This window comes from Antechinus flavipes, chromosome 1 (assembly GCF_016432865.1).
Source record: "Antechinus flavipes isolate AdamAnt ecotype Samford, QLD, Australia chromosome 1, AdamAnt_v2, whole genome shotgun sequence".
In the NCBI taxonomy this organism is placed as follows: domain Eukaryota; kingdom Metazoa; phylum Chordata; class Mammalia; order Dasyuromorphia; family Dasyuridae; genus Antechinus; species Antechinus flavipes.
The window spans coordinates 96030668-96053677 of record NC_067398.1 but is presented as its reverse complement, the minus strand read 5'-3'; the positions used below and the strand labels follow the sequence as shown (position 1 = coordinate 96053677).

The 23010-nt window shown below is 30.9% G+C and overlaps 1 protein-coding gene across 1 annotated transcript in view; it reads left to right on the top strand.

Annotated features, from left to right (window-relative positions):
- CNTLN (centlein) overlaps positions 1-23010 on the top strand; it is a 446067-nt gene that overhangs the window by 339376 nt on the left and 83681 nt on the right. The window contains exons 20-24 of the mRNA XM_051970804.1: positions 9873-10016; positions 18162-18259; positions 19111-19237; positions 20627-20764; positions 21347-21532. Of these exons, the coding sequence (XP_051826764.1) occupies positions 9873-10016; positions 18162-18259; positions 19111-19237; positions 20627-20764; positions 21347-21532 (693 nt within the window). The remainder of the gene's footprint in view (positions 1-9872; positions 10017-18161; positions 18260-19110; positions 19238-20626; positions 20765-21346; positions 21533-23010) is intronic.

The following is a 23010-nucleotide window of genomic DNA, read 5'->3' as shown; positions in this document are numbered from 1 at the left end:
GTGTATTTGTATGTGTTGTCTGAACCATATGAATACTTAGAATTGCTGCTGTTAAATTTGTAATGAGCTGTAGAGTATCTGAAATTCCCTTACTGGTTCTCATGGAAGTAGTTCATTTGCAGTGCTTAGATGTAGTAAGATCAAGCAAATAGACGCTGCTCATATGATTGACCCCACCACTAAAATATTTTAATTTCCAGATCCTGAGATGTTCCATGTTATAAATTAACAGAATTTATATAATCATAATTTCACTACTTTAAGCATATAAAATGTAGATTTATAAATTATGATTCTGAGCACATTCAGAGTTGTGAAATATCTATTTATGTCATATAAAAGATAAAAGTATTTGGTTAAAGTTACTATAACTTGATATACTACTCATGCTTTTTCAAGTGTAATTAATTGAGATGATATTTATAACTATGCATTTTATAGCAAGATATTAATTGAAAATTATTTAACATATATATTGCTTATATAAATATAAGCAGTCTATAAATTATTTAGAAATCAAAAACATATTAAGCAACATTAATGCTTTCAAAGAACTCTATAGGAATTAAATATTTCAGGAAAATTTAATAAAGATGAAAATGAGCTGTTGTTTGTATATGAAAAAAATTACAAGAAGGCCTTAATAGGCTGTATCCTCGCTTTTTTTGTGTGTAAACCACATTTTTTATGTATAACACATTTTTCTGATGAAGTAGTGGTTTGAGTTGTTTAAGTAGGTTGCTGGATCAGTCCACAAAAATCCATTTAACCCAAAGTAACTTTAAAACAATAAGTGATTGTACTGACAAATATTTTGTTTCAATAAGAGCAAGTAAGCAAAAAAATTCACTATGAAATAGTTTCAAATTTTTTTTTTAATGTTATGTGAGAACATCTGTTTGATTACAAAAGGATAAAGAGCCTGTATTAGACTACTATTGATTTGTTGGGAATTTTCCCCCTGTTTGTTGTAGTGAGCTGTGTTGATCCTCATACTATCTCTTCTAGGTTTCCTTTCTTATTCATTTCATAGAGAATGAGCAGGTGGTTTAATATTTGAGTTCCAGTGGACTTTTCAGCTGGCAAAAGTAAAGAGAGCAGTTTGAAATGCTAACAAATTTGTTCCACATTTTATTAAGTGCTGGAATTTTTACTATGGACAAGTCAATATTACCATTTCATATTTAACATTCTGTATCTATGTGTCAGCAAAAAAAAAAAATTCTTTTTAAGTCACTGACATTCAATTTTTAAAAAACAATCTAATGCCGACAACTTATTCTGCCAGGGATATTTGATATTTGAATTTTTCTAAAATTTTTAAGTTTTCTAAATTTTATAATTTAACTAAAGTACTAATTTTTCTTTTATTCCCATGCTTCCATTAATGTCCTATGACTAACTGTTAGGGGCAGTCATAATAATAAAAGTTTAAATCATGTAGTTTAATATCACTCATTTTAATATTGATTAATCAAGTGAAATAGTCTGTGAAAACTCTTTGAAAGCTACAAATTTATACATAAATGTAAGCTGTTATCATTAGCTAATAGGTTTTAAATAATTCCAAGATAGTGATATTTTATTTTATGAAAAGCAAGTAAATAATTAAAGAAAAATCTGTCATTTACCAATTATATGTTGAATAAATGTAATTTTAAAACCAGCATTTCAGCTAAAATAATATTATTTAAAACACTTTGTTTATTATGTAGATTAGTTACATAGATTGAGTTCAAATCAGTTAAAAACCTGTAATATAAAACATATTCATAGAAATAAAAGGTTAATGACATCAATTTTTTTTACATCTTTAACCATTTTTAAGATTGAAATTGTTTAGAAAGTTGTCTTTAGTCATTTTTGGCATTTCAAATAATAAAGTTAATTTTCAAATAAGTTAAAATAAGTTATATTCAAAATATTTACCAAGTATTAATTTGGAGATATATTTGTATGTATATATGTTTGTGTGTATATAATATATGTTATATTATGAATTTGATTACTTTTGTTTTAGTAAATTGAATTAAAATAAAATGTACTTATATGCAGGTACCAATATTTTATTGATTGTCTCTAATTTAACCAATTTGAGTTAGATTGGCATTTTTAGTACTTTAAACAACCTTAAAAGCTTTTTTGTTAATTGCAAACCATATTTAGTATGACCTCATAATAATGTAGTACCTCAAGTGTCATGCCTGTCTTTAATATGCACATTGGAGCTATGTTCATCTGTAACAGACAACTGCACTTCAAGAAGTCTTTTTTTTTTCTTGATAAGCAATTAGCAGTAATTAGGAAGATTCAACTCAATAAGTTGTCTGCATTAGATTATTTAAAAAAAATTTTGAATGTCAGTGACTTAAAAAGAAAGTTTTTTTTCTCTGACACATAGGTACAGAATGTTAAACATGAAATGTTAATTTAACTTTTCTGCTTATTATTCATGCACAATATTATTTTGTCATTCAGACTCTACATTGACAGAGTGCTAGGGGTGTTAAAATAGTGCTGCTAGAATAAAAAGAGGATTAATCTACCATTGGCCAATTAGCCAAAGGGTACTTAATGGTCTCTAAAGGCTACTGAAGTCTAACTACCAGTGAAAGCACTGGTAAAAAGTCCTCTATATTACCTTCATTTGCTTGACATCTTGTGAAACACACTTGGAGGCTTTTAATAACTACATTTGCAAGAAAATAGTTTATAAGTGATTGATTTAGCAACTAGATGGATTTTTCAAAAGACTATGTTAAATAAGCAACTAATATAACCTATACTTAAAATTGTTATTGTCCCTACCACCCTTCCTCCATCTTACTTCTTTTTAAGGCATGAAGTCCCAGATTTTCAGTGAAGAACAATTAATATCAAACTAAGAATTCTATAAATGAGGAATTTTATTTTATAAAACTTCAGAAAATAACTTTATAAAATTTTAAGTATATAGTGAAACCTCAACAGCATTTGCCTCTAAAACCCACACATAGGGTTTACTAGCTTTAATATCGTTTTGGAAAGTACAAGAAAACCAAAAACAGGAATGATAAAACAAAATGATTGGTTACAAAATCTAAAATACCATAGATAATAGAAAACAATATGATTGGGTAGATGTCTGGAATGAACAACAATCCCTCCTTCCATTTTATTGCTATGGAAAGTCTACTGGTGGTGTCAGTGTACATGAGTAACAGTATAGACTTTCATAGAGAACAGACAGATATTGCAAAGATAATTGACTTCCTGGCATACATTTTCAACTTGCAAGGATTATTAGCATGATAACAAATCTCCCTTAGTTATGCAAATCCAGTAAGTTATATAGAGATAATATATTTCTTTGAATTAAGGTTATTTATGGGACAACAACTCAAAGAAGAAAGTTAAACTTCTGAATCTAAGTCAGAGACAAAGAAACATGGCTTAGACAATTTTACAACATAAGTGAGGATGATATAGAATAGAATTGATTACAAAATCAGAATCAATTTGATTTTCTCATTTCACATTGTAAAGAGGTTGTTCAGTGACTAGAGTTTTGCACATGGAGTCAGGAAGCAGGATTTGAATTCAGTTACTTTTCCCCTAAAAGGCAACAATTTTGCCCTTGGGACTTGATTAGCCCAGGTATGTGGCAGGGATTTAGTATCCTAGTAGCTTCTGGTCATGTTGCTGTGGCTACCTGGTCAGCCAAGAAATTGGTGGCTAATTTATGTGCTACCTTTACTTTTCCAGTAAAGAAAACAAATAGCAAAAGCAGTCAGAAGGTAAGCCCTATGAAGTTTGTCTTTTATGTCTTGTTTTCTCCCACTTTCATCTATAAATGAACTTTTGCTCTGTCTAGTTTCATGTTTGTTCCTATATCTTTGTTCTACTCTTTAAGAAATAAATTAATATAAAATTGTTATTTTGTATATATATATATACATTTATATGTGTGTGTCCTCATACCCACATCCACATATTCACATACACATATATGATTTTAGCAATGAGGAGCAGTCCCCAAGAGATTATGTGATCTGTCCTAAGACGTACAAATTGATAACAGCCAGATTTCATAAGACAAATTATCCAGTAACATCTTCACATAAGATGATGTAGCCCCATAAAGAGTGCAATCCTTTTTCAAATCTTTAATTTTTCCCAAATTAAAAGGAGTGTATTTTCTCTCTTTTTGACCTGAGGAGTTGAGTTCTTCAATCACAGGATATGCATTTATAAAATCAGATATATCTTCTCCTTCATTTTTTGCCTTAATTAATGCTTTTTCTAATCTTGTCAAATTCTGCTTTACAGGAATCGCTGATTGTGTTTCTACCTCTCTTCCTCCCCCTTCTTCCTCTATAATTGAGGGGGGAGGGTCATGAGATGTGGAATGATCTAATTCCTCCTGCTGTGAAGTATCACACTCAGAATTGTAATTAACTCCATTCTCATCTGATTTGTCCTCCTTTTCACCTAGTAAAGTTGGCACTTCTTCCTCCTGTACTTTCCTTTTCTTCATTCTATCACTTAATTAACTTCTTATAGCCAATTGTATTACATTATATGTATTAATTATGTCTTTGGAAACTGAGTCAGGTCCATTTCTATTATAAAAAGGATCCTCTCTTTCTAATGTCCACTGTATTGAGTTTGAATTAGATCTGTAGCATTCACCCAGTTTTTCTCCGATTAATTTCCATTCATCTAAATCTAATTCCTTATCTGTAGAGAACCAAGGACATATATATTTAACAATTTCTAAAAGTTCAGTGACCTGCTCCAAAATTATAATTAAACCTTGGCTTTCCATAATTTTGACAATGCTCTCTAAACATTTTCCTTGAACAGAAACAGAAGGCTGTTTTCTAAATATCTGTCCCATCTTAGCTGAAATTCTACTTTAACTCTTCTAACAAAATTTCTTTGTTGCACTCACCCTAATTTCTGGGTTGAAGAGTCTTTTCCACTGGATCAGGATCAGAGGCTTTTCCACTTGAATCAGGATCGGAGCTTTTCCACTGAAATCCACTTGGGGGGGGGGGGTCTGTTTGCCCCACGTTGGGCGCCAAAATGTGGTGATCTTCTTCCCAAACGCAGCCAGGTGATAAAAGTTCAGATCTTTTATTATCTCCAATATAGCCCGGTTAGCTTAGAGGCCTATCTCTCTGCTTGGTTCCAAGAGCTCTCTCCGAATGTCGCCAAATCCAAAGGTCTGGTCCTTCAGTCTCTGCCTCTGCTTTCTTCAGCCTCCAGCCAGCTCCAAGATGAATCTGTCTTGCCTTGAAGAGAGGGCTTCTGGCATAATTCTGCTGAAATCCCGACTTGTAGCTTCTTCCTCTGAAGAACTTCTTTGACTGGCCCATTGAAGCTCTATTTATGCTAGTGCTCTCTGGCCCAAAGAGCTTCAAGGGAGGTGTGAACTCATTGAACTCCAATGAGTAAAGGTGTGAACACAAGCCTTGTATTAATTAGTTCTACTTAGTACCTTGTTTCAGGTTCTGCCCAAAACATCTTCTTGTAAGATTAGATCAACTCTAATTAGTTAGCAGTTAGTAAGGATTCCAACAATGGTCCATGAGGAGTCAAACATGACTGGATAACTGAACAACAATAGTTTTTTTTTTTTTTTTTTTTTAAGTTTTCCTATGTTAAGTTTTCTAATGTTTGGGCAAGGCAATATGTTGGAATCCTTACTAACTGCTAAGTAATTAGAGTTGATCTAATCTTACAAGAAGATGTTTTGGCCAGAACCTGAAACAAGGTACTAAGTAGAACTAATTAAGACAAGGTTTGTGTTCACACCTTTACTCATTGGAGTCCACAAGTATGCTAGCTTCACAAAGTACACTTTCTAACTTCAAGAGAGTTCACACCTCCCTTAAAGTCATTGGGCCAGAGAGCACTATGGGAGAAAACCCATAATCCCATTCTCTCAGAAGAGGCAGATAAAAGGCCAGCGATGAGGGATCTATGGCAGAATACATTTTTTCCTCTTGGCTGGCTGATCGCGCTGGACTCGAGAGGAACGACTCTGCTGCAGAGAACATTTTGACGGATTTCAGTGGAGCTACGCCAGAAGCCCTCTCTCCGCGGCAAGTTGGTGGCTGGGCTCCCCAGAAGGAGATAAGAGAGACCTTCCATCTCTGTCTTGGTTGGAGGTAGAAGAAAGCAGAGGCAGAGGCTGAAGGACAGAACCTTTGGATTTGGAGACATCCGAAGGGCTCCAAGCCTCTAAACCGGCTGTGCCTTTGAGAAGAACAAACTCCAACATTTGAACTCTAACAGCAATATATTGATCAAGTGCAAAAGCGATCTGGCCTTGGTGTTGGAGAACCCAGCTTCTAATTCTGCCTGTGCTACTTGTTACTTCTGTAAACCTTGGCAAGCCAATAACTCCTCTGCCCCTCAGGTTGGATGCTCTTCCACCTGTAAACTTAAAATCCATAATTCTATAATTTAAAAATTATACTTAAAATTCCTTCTATCCCAGGACTATTATTCTATTCTGATATATCTATATCATTAAAGATAGATATATTCATTGTACATTGCACTGGTGTTGTGGGTGTGCCTGTGTATCTTTTTGTTGCTTAGTTGTTTCAGTCATGTCTGACTCTTCCTGACCCCTTTTTGATACTAGACAAAAATACTGGACAGGTTTGCTATTTCCTTCTCTAGCTCATTTTATACATGAGAAATTGAGACAAACAGGGTTAACTGACTTTCCCAGGTTCACACAACTACTCTGTCTTTAAAGCCAGATTTGTACTTTTCGAGTCAGTTTTCCTGACTCGAGGACTGGCACTGGATCCACTCTGTCACCTATCTGCTATGTGTATAAAATATGCATCTACTAAATAGGAAATGAAGATATTTCTATAATGAGTTCTATAACTGAAAAAAATAGCTATCTTGATGATGGTGGTAGGCTATAATTGTCAAAAATAGACAGTTAAAGTGAAAACTCCTTGAGAATTGGAGCACTTTTCATTTTGTCTTTTTAGCCACAATGTCTTACATTTAGCAAGTGATTGATAAATGCTTGTTGAATTGATTTGGGGATAGAATATTTAGTCACTTTTACTATTGCTAAATACCATGTGGCGCTAATCAATCTGCTCTCTTCTTGGAAAGTCTAGGGCAAAATTATTACAAGAATAAAAATAATTTTCCAGCTTTGATTATTTTTGAGCATAATAACTATTAAGAAAAATTAGAAATTATTTACAAAATCTAAATCAAAATTTTGGTACATAATAAATGCACATTGTGAACATACTTTAGTTTAGGCAGGCCATACAAGCAAAAAAAAAAACAAAACCGAAACATCTTTGCTATTCCAGTCAGCAGCATTTTGGTAGAAACTCTAAGAAATTGAAAAGGAACAATAAATAATTTAAATCTTGGGCCACAAGTGGGTGAAACCACAGTCTCTGCTTAACTGAAAATGCCCCCAAAGGTAGAAGAACCAGAATTAGTAATTGATTACTTTACAACGGACAAATAGGCAGGTTCCACTTAAGTGGTTACTTTAAATGAAAATATAATCAAATGTTTCCAAAATAGTCCTTCTAAAAATTATGTGTTCTGTAAAAACCTTCATTTTGGCAGTTCTAACATAAAAATGTTAATTTAAGGAATTTGGCTTTATGATATCATTTAGCAGATTAAATTATTTCAGCTTTTTTTAAAACCCCACTTCTTATTTCCTATTCATATGCGTTGTCATAATTTTCAATGTTTTCCTCATGTAGGAATAATTTTATTTTTAAGTTGTGAAAATATATTTTTAGTTTTCCAAAAGTTCTGGACTGATCCAGTTGAGATAAAATTGTGTTGGTGAAAGACACCTTTCCCTTTACAATGCCATGGTGTCTTCTAGCAAGGAATCAATGAACCTTCCAGCTTCTATATCCTGGGAGAGAAGGCACCAGAGGCAGTTCTTAGACTTAAAAAAGCATGTCATCAAAGTTGGCTCTGTAGTGTTGTTTCACCTTGTGTCCACCTGGAATTGCAACCCTGAGATAAATCTGACAGGGCTGAAATCTCCAGCATGTGAGCTTTACAAGCAGAGCTTTCACTGGGGGGTTTGAACAATTCCCCCAATGAATGCTACTTAGGCAGAAGCAGAGAAGTAATTTAAATAAAATTAAATTGTTAATAAAATTTGGCATTCATTTAATTAATTAATGGAAAGTTTTAAAATTCAGAAAAATGTTATCATTTATAGTAATATTTTGATAAAGAGAATTGAAAAATTAAAAACATTTTATAATTGCCTTTAACTCTTAAAAACATACTTAAAAAAAAAACTGGTAAATATAAATGAGCAAAGAAGTTTGCATTTATCATAGATATATTTTAAGCCAAAATAGTTACTTCATTTCATGACTATTTCTTTTTTTTAATTAAAGCTTTTTATTTACAAAGCATATGTATGGGTAATTTTTCCAACATTGACCTTTACAAAACCTTTTATTCCAAATTTTCCCTTCCTCCCCCCATCTCTTCCCCTAGCTGGCCGATAGTCCGATACATGTTAAATATGTTGAAATACATTTCATGAATATTTCTAATTTAAACAAATTCATAATAAAGATATATACATATTATTATATTGGCAACTGTCAGTACAACGTAATTTTATTACTTTATTTAAATGTTAGCACATTTTAAATGTTCTCTTTTATAGGAAATGTAATATCTTTTTCCATTTCTAATTGGGATTCTTCACAAAGGAAAATTTGTTTCCTCTGAGAGATGTTAGTACCATTTTGTCTAATTGTTCCTTATGTTAAACTACCATATTATAAGCTTCTTTGGAATAATAAAATAGTCATGTAGTTATGTTCTCAAGGAGCCCTAAGTTGTTATGCCATTAAACCTTGGTGGCATTCTGCTGACTATAGACTAGTGAAAGATAATTAATATAAAATCTATTTCTGTTACCTTCTTACAAAAAACATTTTAAGTATGTTATTTAGCATGTTTTAATTAAATGTGACATTAAAATGTAAATATAAGGATTTTCTATCTCATATTTTGCAAAAGGGCATTGTCAGCTGTCAATCAAATGCAATAAAAACCAAGATAGTTTGTTTGCATGTTATTTACTTGAACTAAATCCCTAACAAGGCTTGTCTGCTAATTGGACTTAACATTTATGTTGCTAAATGAGAAGCATTTTGGCTGCTGTATAGGGTGGTAAGAACTACCCAGTGGAATAAACAAATAACATCTGTTATCCTGTCCTGCTCCAGCTTGGCTTTTACCAGTTAAGTACATCAGCCCTAGAGTCAAGGTTATCAAATATGTGGGTCTCTGGCTAGCATACGTATATGTGGAAGAGAAGAAATAGCACAATATGAGTAAAGGCCAGCTAAATAGAAGATATTTAATAGAGCTGGTGCCTTTTATTTTAACTTCTACAAGCCCTACAAACTTAAAGTAAAAACCAATTGAATTCTATTTGTTGTCAATATTCATAGTTTGTACCACTGTTTTATAATGAATATTTATTGAGAAGACCTAGTAGTTTAGATATTATTCAAACAGAAAAAAACATGACTTTTATGCCATTTTTATAAATTATATCTAAGACTATTTAGTATATGAGTTTACATATATACAAACATTATTATAAAAACATTTTGAACTTTTAAATTGTTATCACTACCATATTTCATTTATAGAAAATAAATAAAATTTTTTATTTCAATTTTAATTTTAAAATTACATTATTCATCATGAAATTCCAGTAGATAGATGTCAAACATGAATAATTGTAATGTTTTGTTTATTTCTATGACCTTAATCAACAGAATTTCTTTTAATCTATGGTTACACATTTTTTTTTATTTTCTGGGAAAATATAGAAGCAAAATTCAGACTTGGTTGAACTTCGCAAAGAGAAGGAAGAATTACAAAAGAAATTGGAGACTGCAAATGAAGCTAAATCTGTAATAGAAACTTCGAAGAACATGCAGGCAGAAATTAAACAGCTACAGTGTAAATTAAAGGTGAGCCTACAGATGATTAAGAATTCAGATTTATTAGTTAATAATTATTATGTAATAAGTGGCTTTTTAAAGGTACTTTTCTAGCTAACTCAGTTTCAGATAATCAAGGTAAGACATGCATAATGTAAGAATTTTTTATTCTATGTTGGAATCTGGAATGAATGTTCATGAATTTTAATTATGTGTTAATCAATCTACAAGCATTAATTGAATGTTTACTATATACCAGGCACAATGCTAAGTTCTGGGGACACAAAACCAAAAATTAAGTAGTCCCTTATCAGAAACAGCTAACATTCTAAGAGGAGAGACAACTTGTATGTTTATAAAAATGTGAATCATATCAAGACAATTTGATGTAGTAGTTAAATAACAAATTTTATAGCCAGAAAAAATCTGAATTCAAGTCCCATCTCTGACATATACTGATTGTGTGCTTCTAGGTAAGTCATTTAACTTTTACATTCTTTAGGCAGATTCTAAGAGCTATAAACCACAAAAATATGCTAACCTTCATTGATATAGGTTATTTCCTCAGCAGGGGAATAACCAGTGAAATTACAGTTTCAGTTTTTATCCCTTTTCATATACATAGAACATACAAGATAAATATAAGTCAAGGTAATCAAATGGATCTCTGGTTAGCCTCAAATATATGTATATGTAAAAGTAGTATTTAGTCACTGACAAAACTTAGCTTTGAACAAACTGATCGAAGTTATAGAAACTCTGACTTAGGACAGGGAAGATCTACCATTTTCCTTATCCTCTTCCATTATTCTGTTTTAACCTGCTGTACTCTGATATTGATAATTAAAACAATTACTTTTAGAAAAAGTGCAAGGATCAACTTACAAAGAATTGTTTTTTGTTAGTACAATAGAAGCCTTTTAAAAGGAGAGGCTTTTAAACCAAAACTTCCAGAATTCCTTGTATCTCATCCCAACATACACATTCATATTTATTATGAGTATATTTATAGGTATGAAAAGATATAATGTATTTGAGTGTTTTAGTGTTTATATGTATATACCTTCATATTAGTAGTTAGATGAAAGAAATTCAGGTGTTTTAGCTTAAAAACTTCCTATTACAAAAACATTTGTTTGATGACAAGCATATGGGAATAAGGATAAGGAGAGATAGATGACTATAATATTTACCAATAACTAACCCAAGTAGATGAAAATCTCAATAACTTGAAAGCAAGAGTTATAATATCAAAATTAAAACATTGGCTATTATATTGTAGTAGGATATAGGAATAGATTTCTTTTTTTTTAATTGGGAAATACTTACATGAACTTAGTAACACCACTGTTTGTGAGAACATTTTTTTATGAATTTATCTCTTTAGAAGTTATTTCCTTCCATGAAAGGCATGGAAAGATGGTAGTTGTGGAAGTAACCAGAATAAAGAGCTGAGGAATAGAGTACATGTGACTGTTCAGAAGGAATGAAGTATTGATAAGCTTGATAATATTTTGTGTGTAAAATATTGAGTGTGTTCTCATTATGATATTTTAAAGTGAGAAATACAGTAGGAACTAAGTATATTTAATGAAGAACTTTAATGCTATTAAATTTAAGAAAAGTAAGGGATTTCAAAAGAGAAGATAATATTCTTTATACATGAATTTTTTCCATTATTTCAGATTTTGTAAATGTATTCAGATTTTTTAAAACTTTGAGTCAAATTTAAATGTTAACAATTTTAAGAAATAAGATTTTATAACCTTATTTTGAAATGTAGGATAAGGTTTAGATACCTTAGACAAAATTCCTGAAATACTCTGAGTAAGTCTACATAAATCAAGTCAACAATGAGCATTTATTAAGCTTATATTATGTATCAGACATTATTTTAACTACAATGAATGGATTAAAAAAATTCCCTGCTCTCAAGGAGCTTACAGTTGAATTGGGAAAGAAAACATGAAAACAACTATGTGTAAGTAAGATATAAATAGAATATATTGGAAATAATCTTAGCAAGAAGGTATGAACATTAAGGGGGACAGGAAAGACTTCTTGAAGGTGGATTTTGTCTGGGACCTGAAGGAGGTCAGGTGAGTCAGAAAGTAAGCCTCAGGAAAGAGGAAATTCCAGGCTGACAGGGGAGGAGGAGACTGGTTGCTTCATTACATAGTAGGGAAGTGGTGCCTCAGCCTTTGCCATTTAGAGGAAGATGGGCAGTCCTTCTGGCATTAGTCAATGTGATTGGGTACTGGTTAATGACTTCTTTGAACATGTCAGCTCTCAATGCTGTAAATTACTTTTTTGTCTTTTTTTTCCTGGTAAGTTTATTTATTTTTAATATACATTATGAATCATGTTGGGAGAGAAAAATGAGAGCAAAAGGGAAAAACTATGGGAGACATAAAAATAGAAAAAAAAGTGAACATTAACATGTGTTGATTTACATTTACTCTCCTTAGTTCTTTTTCTGTATACAGATGGCATTTTCTGTTCAGAGTCTATTGGGATTGCTTTGTATCACTGAGCCACTGAGAAGAATCAAGTCTTTCATAATTTATCATTGCATATTCTTGCTATTATTTTGTACAATATATTTCTGATTCTGTTTGTTTCACTCAGCATCAGTTAATGTAAATCTTTCTAGGCCTTTCTAAAATCAGCCTGTTCATCATTTCTTATAGAACAATAATAATCCATTATCTTCATATACCACAACTTGTTCAGCCATTTCCCAATAAGATGATCATCCACTCCTTTTCCATTTTTTTTTCCTAATACAAAAAGAGTTGCTACAAAAATTTTTGCACTTGTGGGTCCTTTTCCCTCCTTTAAGATTTCGTTGGTATACAGACCCAATAATAGCAGTACTGGGTCTGTATATTTCTAAAATAGCAGTGTCACATGCAGAAAAAAGAGGAGAGCACATTATGAATCAACTATTTTAAGACTTGATACAAATATCAGTTTAGCTGTTGATATACTAAATATTATGTTCTTAGACCATATCAATGAATCAACATGCTACTGGAGCAACTGAATCATATAACTACTGAAATTCTTGCTGTAAATGAAATAAAAGTACATCAAATAATTATACCTATGGAAGAATAGTTTCTTCTTGGAGAATAAAAAATATAAGAAAAAATAAAAGAAAAAAAATAAAAGAATCGGTCAAATTTGTTTCATTATGTTTTCAAAGACAATTAGAAACATTATTTAATGGGATATTTGATTGGATCATCTCATGACAATACTTATGATAACATTTACAAAATGAGCACCATAAAGCTCATGGTAGTTCTATCCGTTGCAGAGGATAATGGTATGGAGAAATTCTATTTAGAATTTAATAAGTTACTCCAAATTAATTTAAAAGATTAATTAATCCACAATTACTTTAATACCACATTAGGCTTAAGGAAAGGTGACAATAAAAAGATGCTTAGAAATCATAGATCATACAGACACCTCATTCCTGTATATCATGAAAGAAGAGAGCTGGAATGTGATGGACATAGTGAGCACTGATATCACACAAAAATGAAATTAACTAGTTTTTAGACAGGAAAATAAATAGCTACAAATGGAATCAGGGTATAATTAAAAGTATCTATATTTTACATAGTATCAAGATCTAGATAAAAAACTTCCTCATTAAGCAAACACTTAATCATTTTGCCAGGTAGAGATTTGGCAGCTAAGGACAATGAAGGTTCAAAATGTAAAGTCTTTTGTAAAATTTGAGAAGAGAAGCTGGTTCTTATAATATAGTATGATCAATCTGATAGGGAGCTGGGCCTTTGTTAATTAAGGATTTTATATGTTCCTGTGAAGGATATGGACTTATTCATTAGCGTTTCATTTAAGAGAGTTAGGACATCTTTAATTTCAAACACTGGAGATGATTTGGTTTACTCAGAGGTAACCCTTTTTACTGGGCCTGTTATTAGTTTCAATTAAAATATGAGTTTCTTGCAAAGGCAGAGAGTATTTTTTCCTTTACTTTGTGTCCCCCGCTCTTAGGACAGTGCCTGGATACATGGCAAATAGTTATAGGTGCTTGTTGATTTCATTTTATAACATTTGCTATTGACATGTTTATTACATAAAACTTACACAAAAGATTGGATTTGTACAGGGAGAGTGAAGAAGTAATACTACCTTAGGATATATCTAGGTGACTATAAGTTTGCTATTAAATTTGACCAAAAAAAAAAGTAAATTAGAAGAAATTAGGGAAAAGATAATGAATTTTGTTTTGGATAAATTGGATTTAAGATTTCCTGTGGGAAATTCACATAGAGATGTATTGCAGGTAGTTGAAGATGCAGTTCTGGAACTCAGGGTACATAACCTTGGGTATGCAGATTTGGAGGTCACTCTCTTGGAAGTAATAGTTAAATCATTGGGAATTGATGAGGAGAGACACACACATACTGACAGAGAGACAGAAACAGACAAAGACAGAGACAGAGAGAGACAGAGACACAACAGACACATAGAGAAAGTAAGAGTAGAGAGAAGAAGAGCAGGGGATCCAGAGCAAATATTGTTTTTTCATATTTATAATTATGTTCTTTGCCTTAGTGAAGGTGTGAGTTAAAAGGACATAATATGTAAAGAGAAAATATAATTTCTTTCCTCTTCCCCTGCTTTGACTGATACTCTGCCTTAATTAGAAGTGTTACATTTATTGTCATCACATGGAATAGAGGAAGGAATGAAAAAGATATGAGCCATATTTTCACAGTGCAATTTGCTTACTTAAATCATGCCCAGAACATTAATTTCAGTTTTATTTAATTTTTAAAATTTGAAATATAAAACACATTTTGTGTTATTGCAAATTCCCATGTTTCGATACATATATATGTTCATACTGCTTTATTCCCAAAATCTATCACTGATGTACAACTCTACCCTCTTCCCACCATGTTAGTAATATGTTTAAAGGCTATACAAATTCTCCACTAGTGGCCACTTTTTTGGTGATTTCACCTATCTTCCATGTTTTGATGAGGCATTAAAGAGGATTTCTGCTTGGATATAAAAAATGCTGACTTCTCCCCCAAACAAGTGAATATTATAATTGAATTTTAAGATAATTTTATTGTTGTTCTATAAGAAATGATCAGCAGGATGATTTCAGAAAGGCCTAGAGAGACTTACATGAACTGATGCTAAGTGAAGTGAGTAGAACCAAAAGAACATTGTACACAGCACAAGAAGATTATGTGATGATCAATTGTAATAAACGACTCTTTTCATCAATGAGGTGATTAAGGCCAATTTCAATATATTTGTGATGGAGAGAGCCATCTGCATACAGAAAGAGGTCTATGGAGATTGAATGTGGATCACAGCATAGTATTTTCACCTTATTTGCTTGCTTTTTTTCTCTTTTTTTCTACTTTTTTTTGTGCAGCAATGATAAATGTGGAAATAAATTTACAAGAATTGAAGTATTTAACCTATATTGGTCTAGGAGAAAGAAGGAGCAAAATATGGAACACAAGGTTTTGCAAGAGTGAAATTTGAAAATTATATTTACATATATTTTGAAAAATTAAAAAGCTATTATAAAAAAAGATAGTTTTGTTGCAAGAACCAAACAGAGATATTTGGATTATTTGAACATTTTAAAACATCTTGTTTTATCTTTTAAATAATATCCAGCTTCACAATTTAGCTATTATTATATGCATGTTATTGTTCTGTAAGATATGTTTGTGGCAGCCCTCTTTGAGTGGCCAGAAACTGGAAACTGAGTGGATGCCCATCAATTGGAGAATGGCTGAATAAATTGTGGTATATGAATATTATGAAATATTATTGTTTGGTAAGAAATGACCAGCAGGATGATTTCAGAAAGGCCTGGAGAGACTGACATGAACTGATACTGAGTGAAATGAGCAGAACCAGGAGATCATTATATACTTCAACAACAATACTATATGATCATCAATTCTAATGGACGTGGCCCTCTTCAACAATTTATTATTCATATGAAAAGTCACTCTTTTTGCTCTAAAACTTGTTTGTTACCATATATCAATAAGGTTCATATAGAATGAAACATGATGATTCTTTTTTTCTTTTGAATACAACAAACAGCAACAAATGTTCACATTTTAAAAATACAGAGAAAAGAGATTTGTATGTGAAACAACAAATCACTTTGTACTTCAACAAATTCATATTCTCTTCATTATTAGAACCATAGTTTCAAAAATCGTTTATTTTTTTAAATTAATTTAAGAGGACAGAAAAATGTGGAATACTTTGTAGAGATAAACTTATTTTAAGGGTTATATTAAAACTTTGTTTTCTCACTGAAAAATTCATTTTTAAATAGACATTCCATTATCTTAACAATGCTGAATTAATGAGGCATTATTACAATCATGTTAAAATGTCTTTTAATTTAAGTGATATGCATATGCAAAAATAAAATAAACTTATAATGATTATTTTATACATGGTTATTTGACCAGAACAAAACAATCAAGATAACAAGTTGGAAGTTTCTACATTTCTCATGAAAAGCTACAACTTTCTCTTTCTCTCTCTCTCTCTCTCTCTCTCTGTATATGTATGTATGTGTATATATATATCTTAATCTCTTTGAAAAAAAGACCTTTCTATTTGAAATTGCCTTGCAGTTGATACTCTTTTAGGTCTTAACTATGACTTTTCTTGTTTTCATTTTTTTTTTACCTTAGAAAAACTGCCCCAGCTTTTAAACAGTATAATGATGTAAGTTTTGTTAGAAATGGAAAGTTCCATTGTGTTTTAGAATAAAAAGTTATTGATATTTTCAGAATTGTTTTCTTTTCAAAATCAAATATAAAATGTATTATTCATATAAAGAATATTTAGTAATATGTCTCCTCCAAATATTCCTAGAGTTTTATTAAAATGTATTATTAGTCCATTAGAGTAAGAATTGTTTTATTCTTTGTACTTGCAACCCCAACACTTAACATCTGGCAAAAGAAAGTGCTTAATAAATATCTGTTAGTTTATTGATTTTATATCTTTGATTGTGCTTAATATCCCTAGGACGTTTTTATTTAGATCACTATGTGACAAGATATAATATATGAATTGTAATGTTAGGACTAGCTTTCTGGAGGACCTCGGGATCAGCCCAAGTCCTTAGTCTTAATGGAGAAGCCACCATGAGGCTGTTCAAAAATGGACTGTCTTACCTTAGTACAATTACATCATTACAGCATATTGAATATGTGTGAACTAGAGACCCATTACATCACCATACTAAGTACTAAGTATATATGTGAACTAGAGAACCATCATCTCATCAATTCCACTGAGTGAAAAGAACACTTTGTTGTAAGTAACTTTGTTTCAGGTATACTTTTCCAGAGTTCCAGCCCTCTACAATGAATTAGATAGGAAACTGAGATATTCATCCCATTTTGTAGATATAAAAATTGAAATTCAGAGAGGCTGAAAAGTTATTAAAGATTATTACATTTAGAGTTATGCCATTTCTAACTCCTGATTCATTTCTCTTGTCTCCTAATGTATTGTGCACATATATTGAAAGTTTGATATCTGTACTACTTAAAAAAATAATGTTGCATATGAAACAATGAAACATCACCATGTAGTGAGATTATTTCACTTGTTACTTCCCAATCTTATTAATCTTTCTCAGTAATTAATGATAATGTTTCAGATAAAGAAATGAATAGAATCATAAAGTCATTAATTCCAATGTCAAGGTCAAGTTATTACTACCAGTATGCTACCAAGCCCATTGTTTTGAGTTATACATAGCACATAGATATGAATTTTGCTCTATCTCTTCCCATTTTAATGACTCGAGCATTTTACCCTTACATTAATGGCTATCCCTTCTTTATTATTTTTATGATATTTTGAACATTTTAGTTGTATTATTAATTTAAAAAGCATAATTTGAAATATATTATGGTAATATAACATATAACATTTATTTTAATTAATCCTGCATTTAATGCACCTTAGTTACTTTTTTGTACTATCTCTAGAATAGTTATCTCTGCTATGTAAGTGCTGCTTTGTAATTTTTGAAGTTCTTGATATTATTTATTTGAAATATCACCAACTGTTAAATAGTAAATATAGTTTTTTAAAATTTTATATGTATTTTTAACCCAGAATACAACAAATGAAATGACTAAGCTGTCATCAGATATAAAGTCTCTAAAATGTGAAGTAAAGGAAAAAGAAGAACAGATACAAGAATTTCAAGGAAAGTATGTTCTTGGTGTATCTATCCATTGTATTTGGTGCCACCCAGTGGTAGTTTAGTTAATATAATTGTTAATCATTTCAAGTCTAGAAAATAGTATTGTTAATGAAATCTACTTTTTCTTCCCAAAGAGAAATTGTTGTGATTATATAAGAAATAGTGCTTATTCAGAATCTAAGCTTAGTTTCCTATAAAGTGACTAAAAACTAGCTAGCTACAATTTCTGAATTACAGTGAGAATCTTAAAAGGTTCTCTCTATGGTGAATCATTTTTTCCCCCCTTGAATCATATCTAAGTAACTTCTTTAATAACACTCACAGGAGTATTAATAATACTGTAATTCTTTTATGGAATATTAAAATTTTCAACTTTTAAAATATTTCAACTGATAAAATACCCAGATTTATGTTTGTTAGGATGACAAAATTAGGATGACATATATTCTAATATTATGCTTATTTTGATTAATAATCACCTCATATTTTAATACTCATATTTTTATCATTTTATGATAATATAACCTAAATCTAGTAAATATTCAATGATTTTGCCAATTATGTTTACAGTTTTGTGTAGCATTTAAAAGTTGTAACATGTTTTTCTGGCATACACATATTAACTGTAGCAGTCATACTATAATATAACTATAGTTTCAAAATAAGCTTAAGGTATATGATTCAAAAGCATTTAGACACAGCAATTTACTGGTTAATAGTATACATATGAAAACATGTAATCTACTCTAGCCAACTGATCAATAACATTTGGACAGAATTTCTGTATTATGAAATATATGCTCTGTTAAAAAATATATCCCATTAGTATAAATGCAATGTTTTCTCTTTTTTTCCAAGAGTGTCTCGAATGGAGAGGGATTTAGTCATGAAGAGACATTTGATAGAGCACTTTAAGCAGCGACAGAAAGTTAACTTGGAAAATAATGACAACTTTAATGATTTGTTAGAAAATCTTGAGAAAAAGGTACCATTATTTTTTTGGTCTCAGAATTGCAAATATAATTTTTATTAACATAAATAATCTAACTTTACATTTTATATCACACTAATTATTTTGATAATCCTAGTGGATTTATATAAACATTCATTTTAGGCTAGAAGTTACCATATAGCACCCCATTATTTGCTCTCCGAACTAATAGATAGCCAGATTTAGAACTTTAACATGTAGATTAGTAAGAATCTACCAGGCGACTCATCATTAAATTTTGAAAAGAACAAAAAAGTTGTCTGTTATCCCTAAATTGATTCTGTGTTAGGCAGATTAACAAAGGACAGTCACAACATATTCTCTTTCTATTCAACTTAAACATAGTCTCTGGACATACAATTGAGCTTATCTTTAGTAAGTTTTGATCCAGATCTTTTATTCAATATTTTGTTACATTTAATGCTACAATATAATAAGACTATGTATATATTTTTAAATTAGTACCAAATCATGAAAGCTACTAGTCAGTTAACCAGCATATCTTCTGCTATGACCACTTGATTTAATGTACAGAGAGAATTTGTGAGAATGAGAGCAGGGAATGCTTCTTTCTAGACTTATATAACATTTCATCCCCAAACTAGAAGTAAGTATTCTGTCAACCTAGAGAAACTGTGATTCCCTTAGAAAAAGAGAGCTGACCGAACAATTGATAAACCGGTATGTACTATGGCAATTCTTAAGCGTCCTCAGCCCCAGAACGAATGCCTCTTTCATCCTCCATGCCTGTTATTTTTCAGTTCAGAAGGAAAAAAAAAAAAGAATAAAGTGTAAAAAAATAGGACACATTCATTTTCAATACAATAGATTTCCTATAGTTGTTTTTAGTATTTGTCACTAAATATCTTAGGCTTTTTCGTTTTAAACAGTTCATTCATTGTAATATTTCCTCAGTCCTGAATGGTCTATAGCAACCATTTCACACCTGATTTCATCCTAAATTACTCTTGCTGTATGTGAAAACTAAGAATTTCCAATAGTCATGTTTCTTTATACATTAGAAAATGTTTAATTTTCTAAACAAACTGAAACTAATAGTAAATATAGTATGTTGCATTTTAATGTATGGTATTTATATTGATGTTTGTAAGGAAAAGACTAAATAGTCCAACAAATAAAATTAGTGGTTTTATTAATATGTCTTTTGGTACCATATTTATATTCTTAATAAACTTACGTGGAAGATTAATTTTAGAATTACCTCTACTATTTCACCATATAAATGTTAACAAGTTCTATTAGTATTTGAATTTAGATATCAGTTTTGAAGAAAGAAAATTCAAATCATTTCTTTAGTTTGGTTCTGCTACAAATTGTTTTTTACCAAATATTCCCACTGCAACCCCTTGTGTTTTACTTCAGGTAAAAGGATTGACTGAAGATTGTAGTAACAAGAAAACGGCAATTGATTCACTGAAGCAAATGCTTAATGTAGTTACAAAAGAGAAGTCACGTTATGAACAGATGTATATAAAAGCTAAAGATGAGCTGGAAAAAAAGGTATTTATGTTTGTAGAATATTATTGTTTTTGGAGCAGTAGTGATGCAATGTCTTCCTTTTTTTACTTTTTCATCTTTCTATATCTGAAACAGATAATTACTATTATTAGGCTTTTTAGAAAAAATTCCTTATGTCCCAGAAAATAAGCATTCTTTTGGTATATTTTGTTTTCCCCTAAAGAGAGTGCTATATAAGAAAGGACAGATATTTGTGTTTGTCCTACACCAAAAACCTTAAATTATTTTTGAGAAAAAATCATGACATGGGTATAGAAAATTCATCATTTGCCCTGAAATTGTAAACATATTGCATAATTTTAATACTTGAGACTTTTGGGTTTAAAATAATTTTTCTTTTACTTGGAAGCAAATGCATAACAATATGTGAGTAAGGGAAACTATAATTTAGAATGAATAAAAAATTAAAAAGTCAGAAGTTTTATTTAAAACAGAGGAAAATAAATATATCATAAATACAACTTTGCTTATTTTGTTTTTTATAACCTGCTAAATGTATTTAATAAAATTTGTCAGACTATAATTACTAGGAATCATAGTGAATATTTAACGATATTTTTACAGGATCACAAGTTTACTCACCTACTAAATAAAATGAGTGAGACAAAATCGGCTATGACAGAGCTTGAAGCAATTGCTTCTCAGCAGCTCCATGGATTAGCTTTGCAAAGTGAACGGGCTTTTGAAACAGTGCATATAAAACTAATGCGAGCCAATGATCGAGAAGAAGAATTCATCACATTTTTGAAGGTTTGGGCTCTCCTTCTCTCTTGCTTTCTTAATTTAAGTATTTCTTTTCAGAGAGAAACTTATAGGTAGAATAGGTAGTGGTGCTATGAAGATGGTCCCTATGGAATGCCTCCATATTTTGCCATTTGCCTCACAGGATACTGGTAATTCTTCCATTCAAGATTCATTTATTCCTTTGGGTATAAGGCATTGCCTTTCCTAATTACCCCTTTCTAAAAATGAAAATACCACTGGAAAGACTAGCACAGAAAAATGTTTTCATTTATACCTTTGTGTGAATTTAATTTGTCAGATTGATTTCCTTTGTGATTTTTGAGATGAGGAAACAAGGAATTGAAGTTGGGTCATGGGAGAGGAGGGAGATATAATTTTGAATTAAGGAATACAATCTGGGAAGAAAAAGACTGATTGAAATGCCATAGAAGTCAGCATTAGGGCACTAGGAACCTTCCTAAAGACAGTGAAACCTGCACAAAAGTCTGAGAACATTGTGTTCTTAAAGGAGTGAGAGGGTAGAGAAAGAGAATTTTAGGAGTGTCAACTGCCAACCTCACAGCTTTGCTAGGGCTGGCTGGACTCTAGTTATTTATGTTTTTTGTCTCATAAATTCCAAAGAATTATTGCCTTTAACATAATGTTTGATTATCCATATAACTATAAAAGACATCTTTTAAATGGGACAGAAAGCCTTAATAAAATAATAAATTTACTGGAGGAGAACTTAATTCTTTTCTAGATAAATTATCATCCCTCAGGTATTTGTAAAATACTTTTAACTTGAAGAAATGGAGTACTATAATTGATATAACCAACTTATATGTGACACAAAATTGACACAGCACCACCATCCCTGTGTTGCTTTTAAACTAACCTCTTGATCTGTGAAATGCTCCAAGAAATGTCTTTTGTCCCACACCCATATAAACTTTATTTTTAAGAAGTTTACATGTGTGTGGTAAGAACCAAATAGCGGAAAATACAGTCTGATAACTTTTTATACCAGAATTATGTATTACTTTTACTTGGTAAATATGCTTTCCTTCAATTTGGAATATGAAATGCTGCACTAAGTCCCTTTTAGACTTTGAAAAATAGCCTATGGTGGAAAAAGAAGTTTTTCATGCTATTACTTTTTCATATCATCTTCTTTTCCTTTTAAAAGAACATCTATTAGGAATTTAATTTAAATATTTCAAGCTTTTGCTATTTTAAACTGCCTTGATAAAAATATTTGAATTTATTGTGGAATACAATAGTGGATATTGGTTTAAGCCTAATTTCTACCAAATTGTTGACAAGCTTTTCTAACAGTTTTTATCAAAAATTCTTTTCTGTATAATTTATATTTTCAAATTTGTTTATGTCTGCTTTATTGAGTTCACTTATTTCTGTTTTTTTTAATGGACTTATCTAATCCATTTCATTAGTCTACTTTTGTATTTTTTAATTAGTAACCAATAATTTTGATGATTATGGCT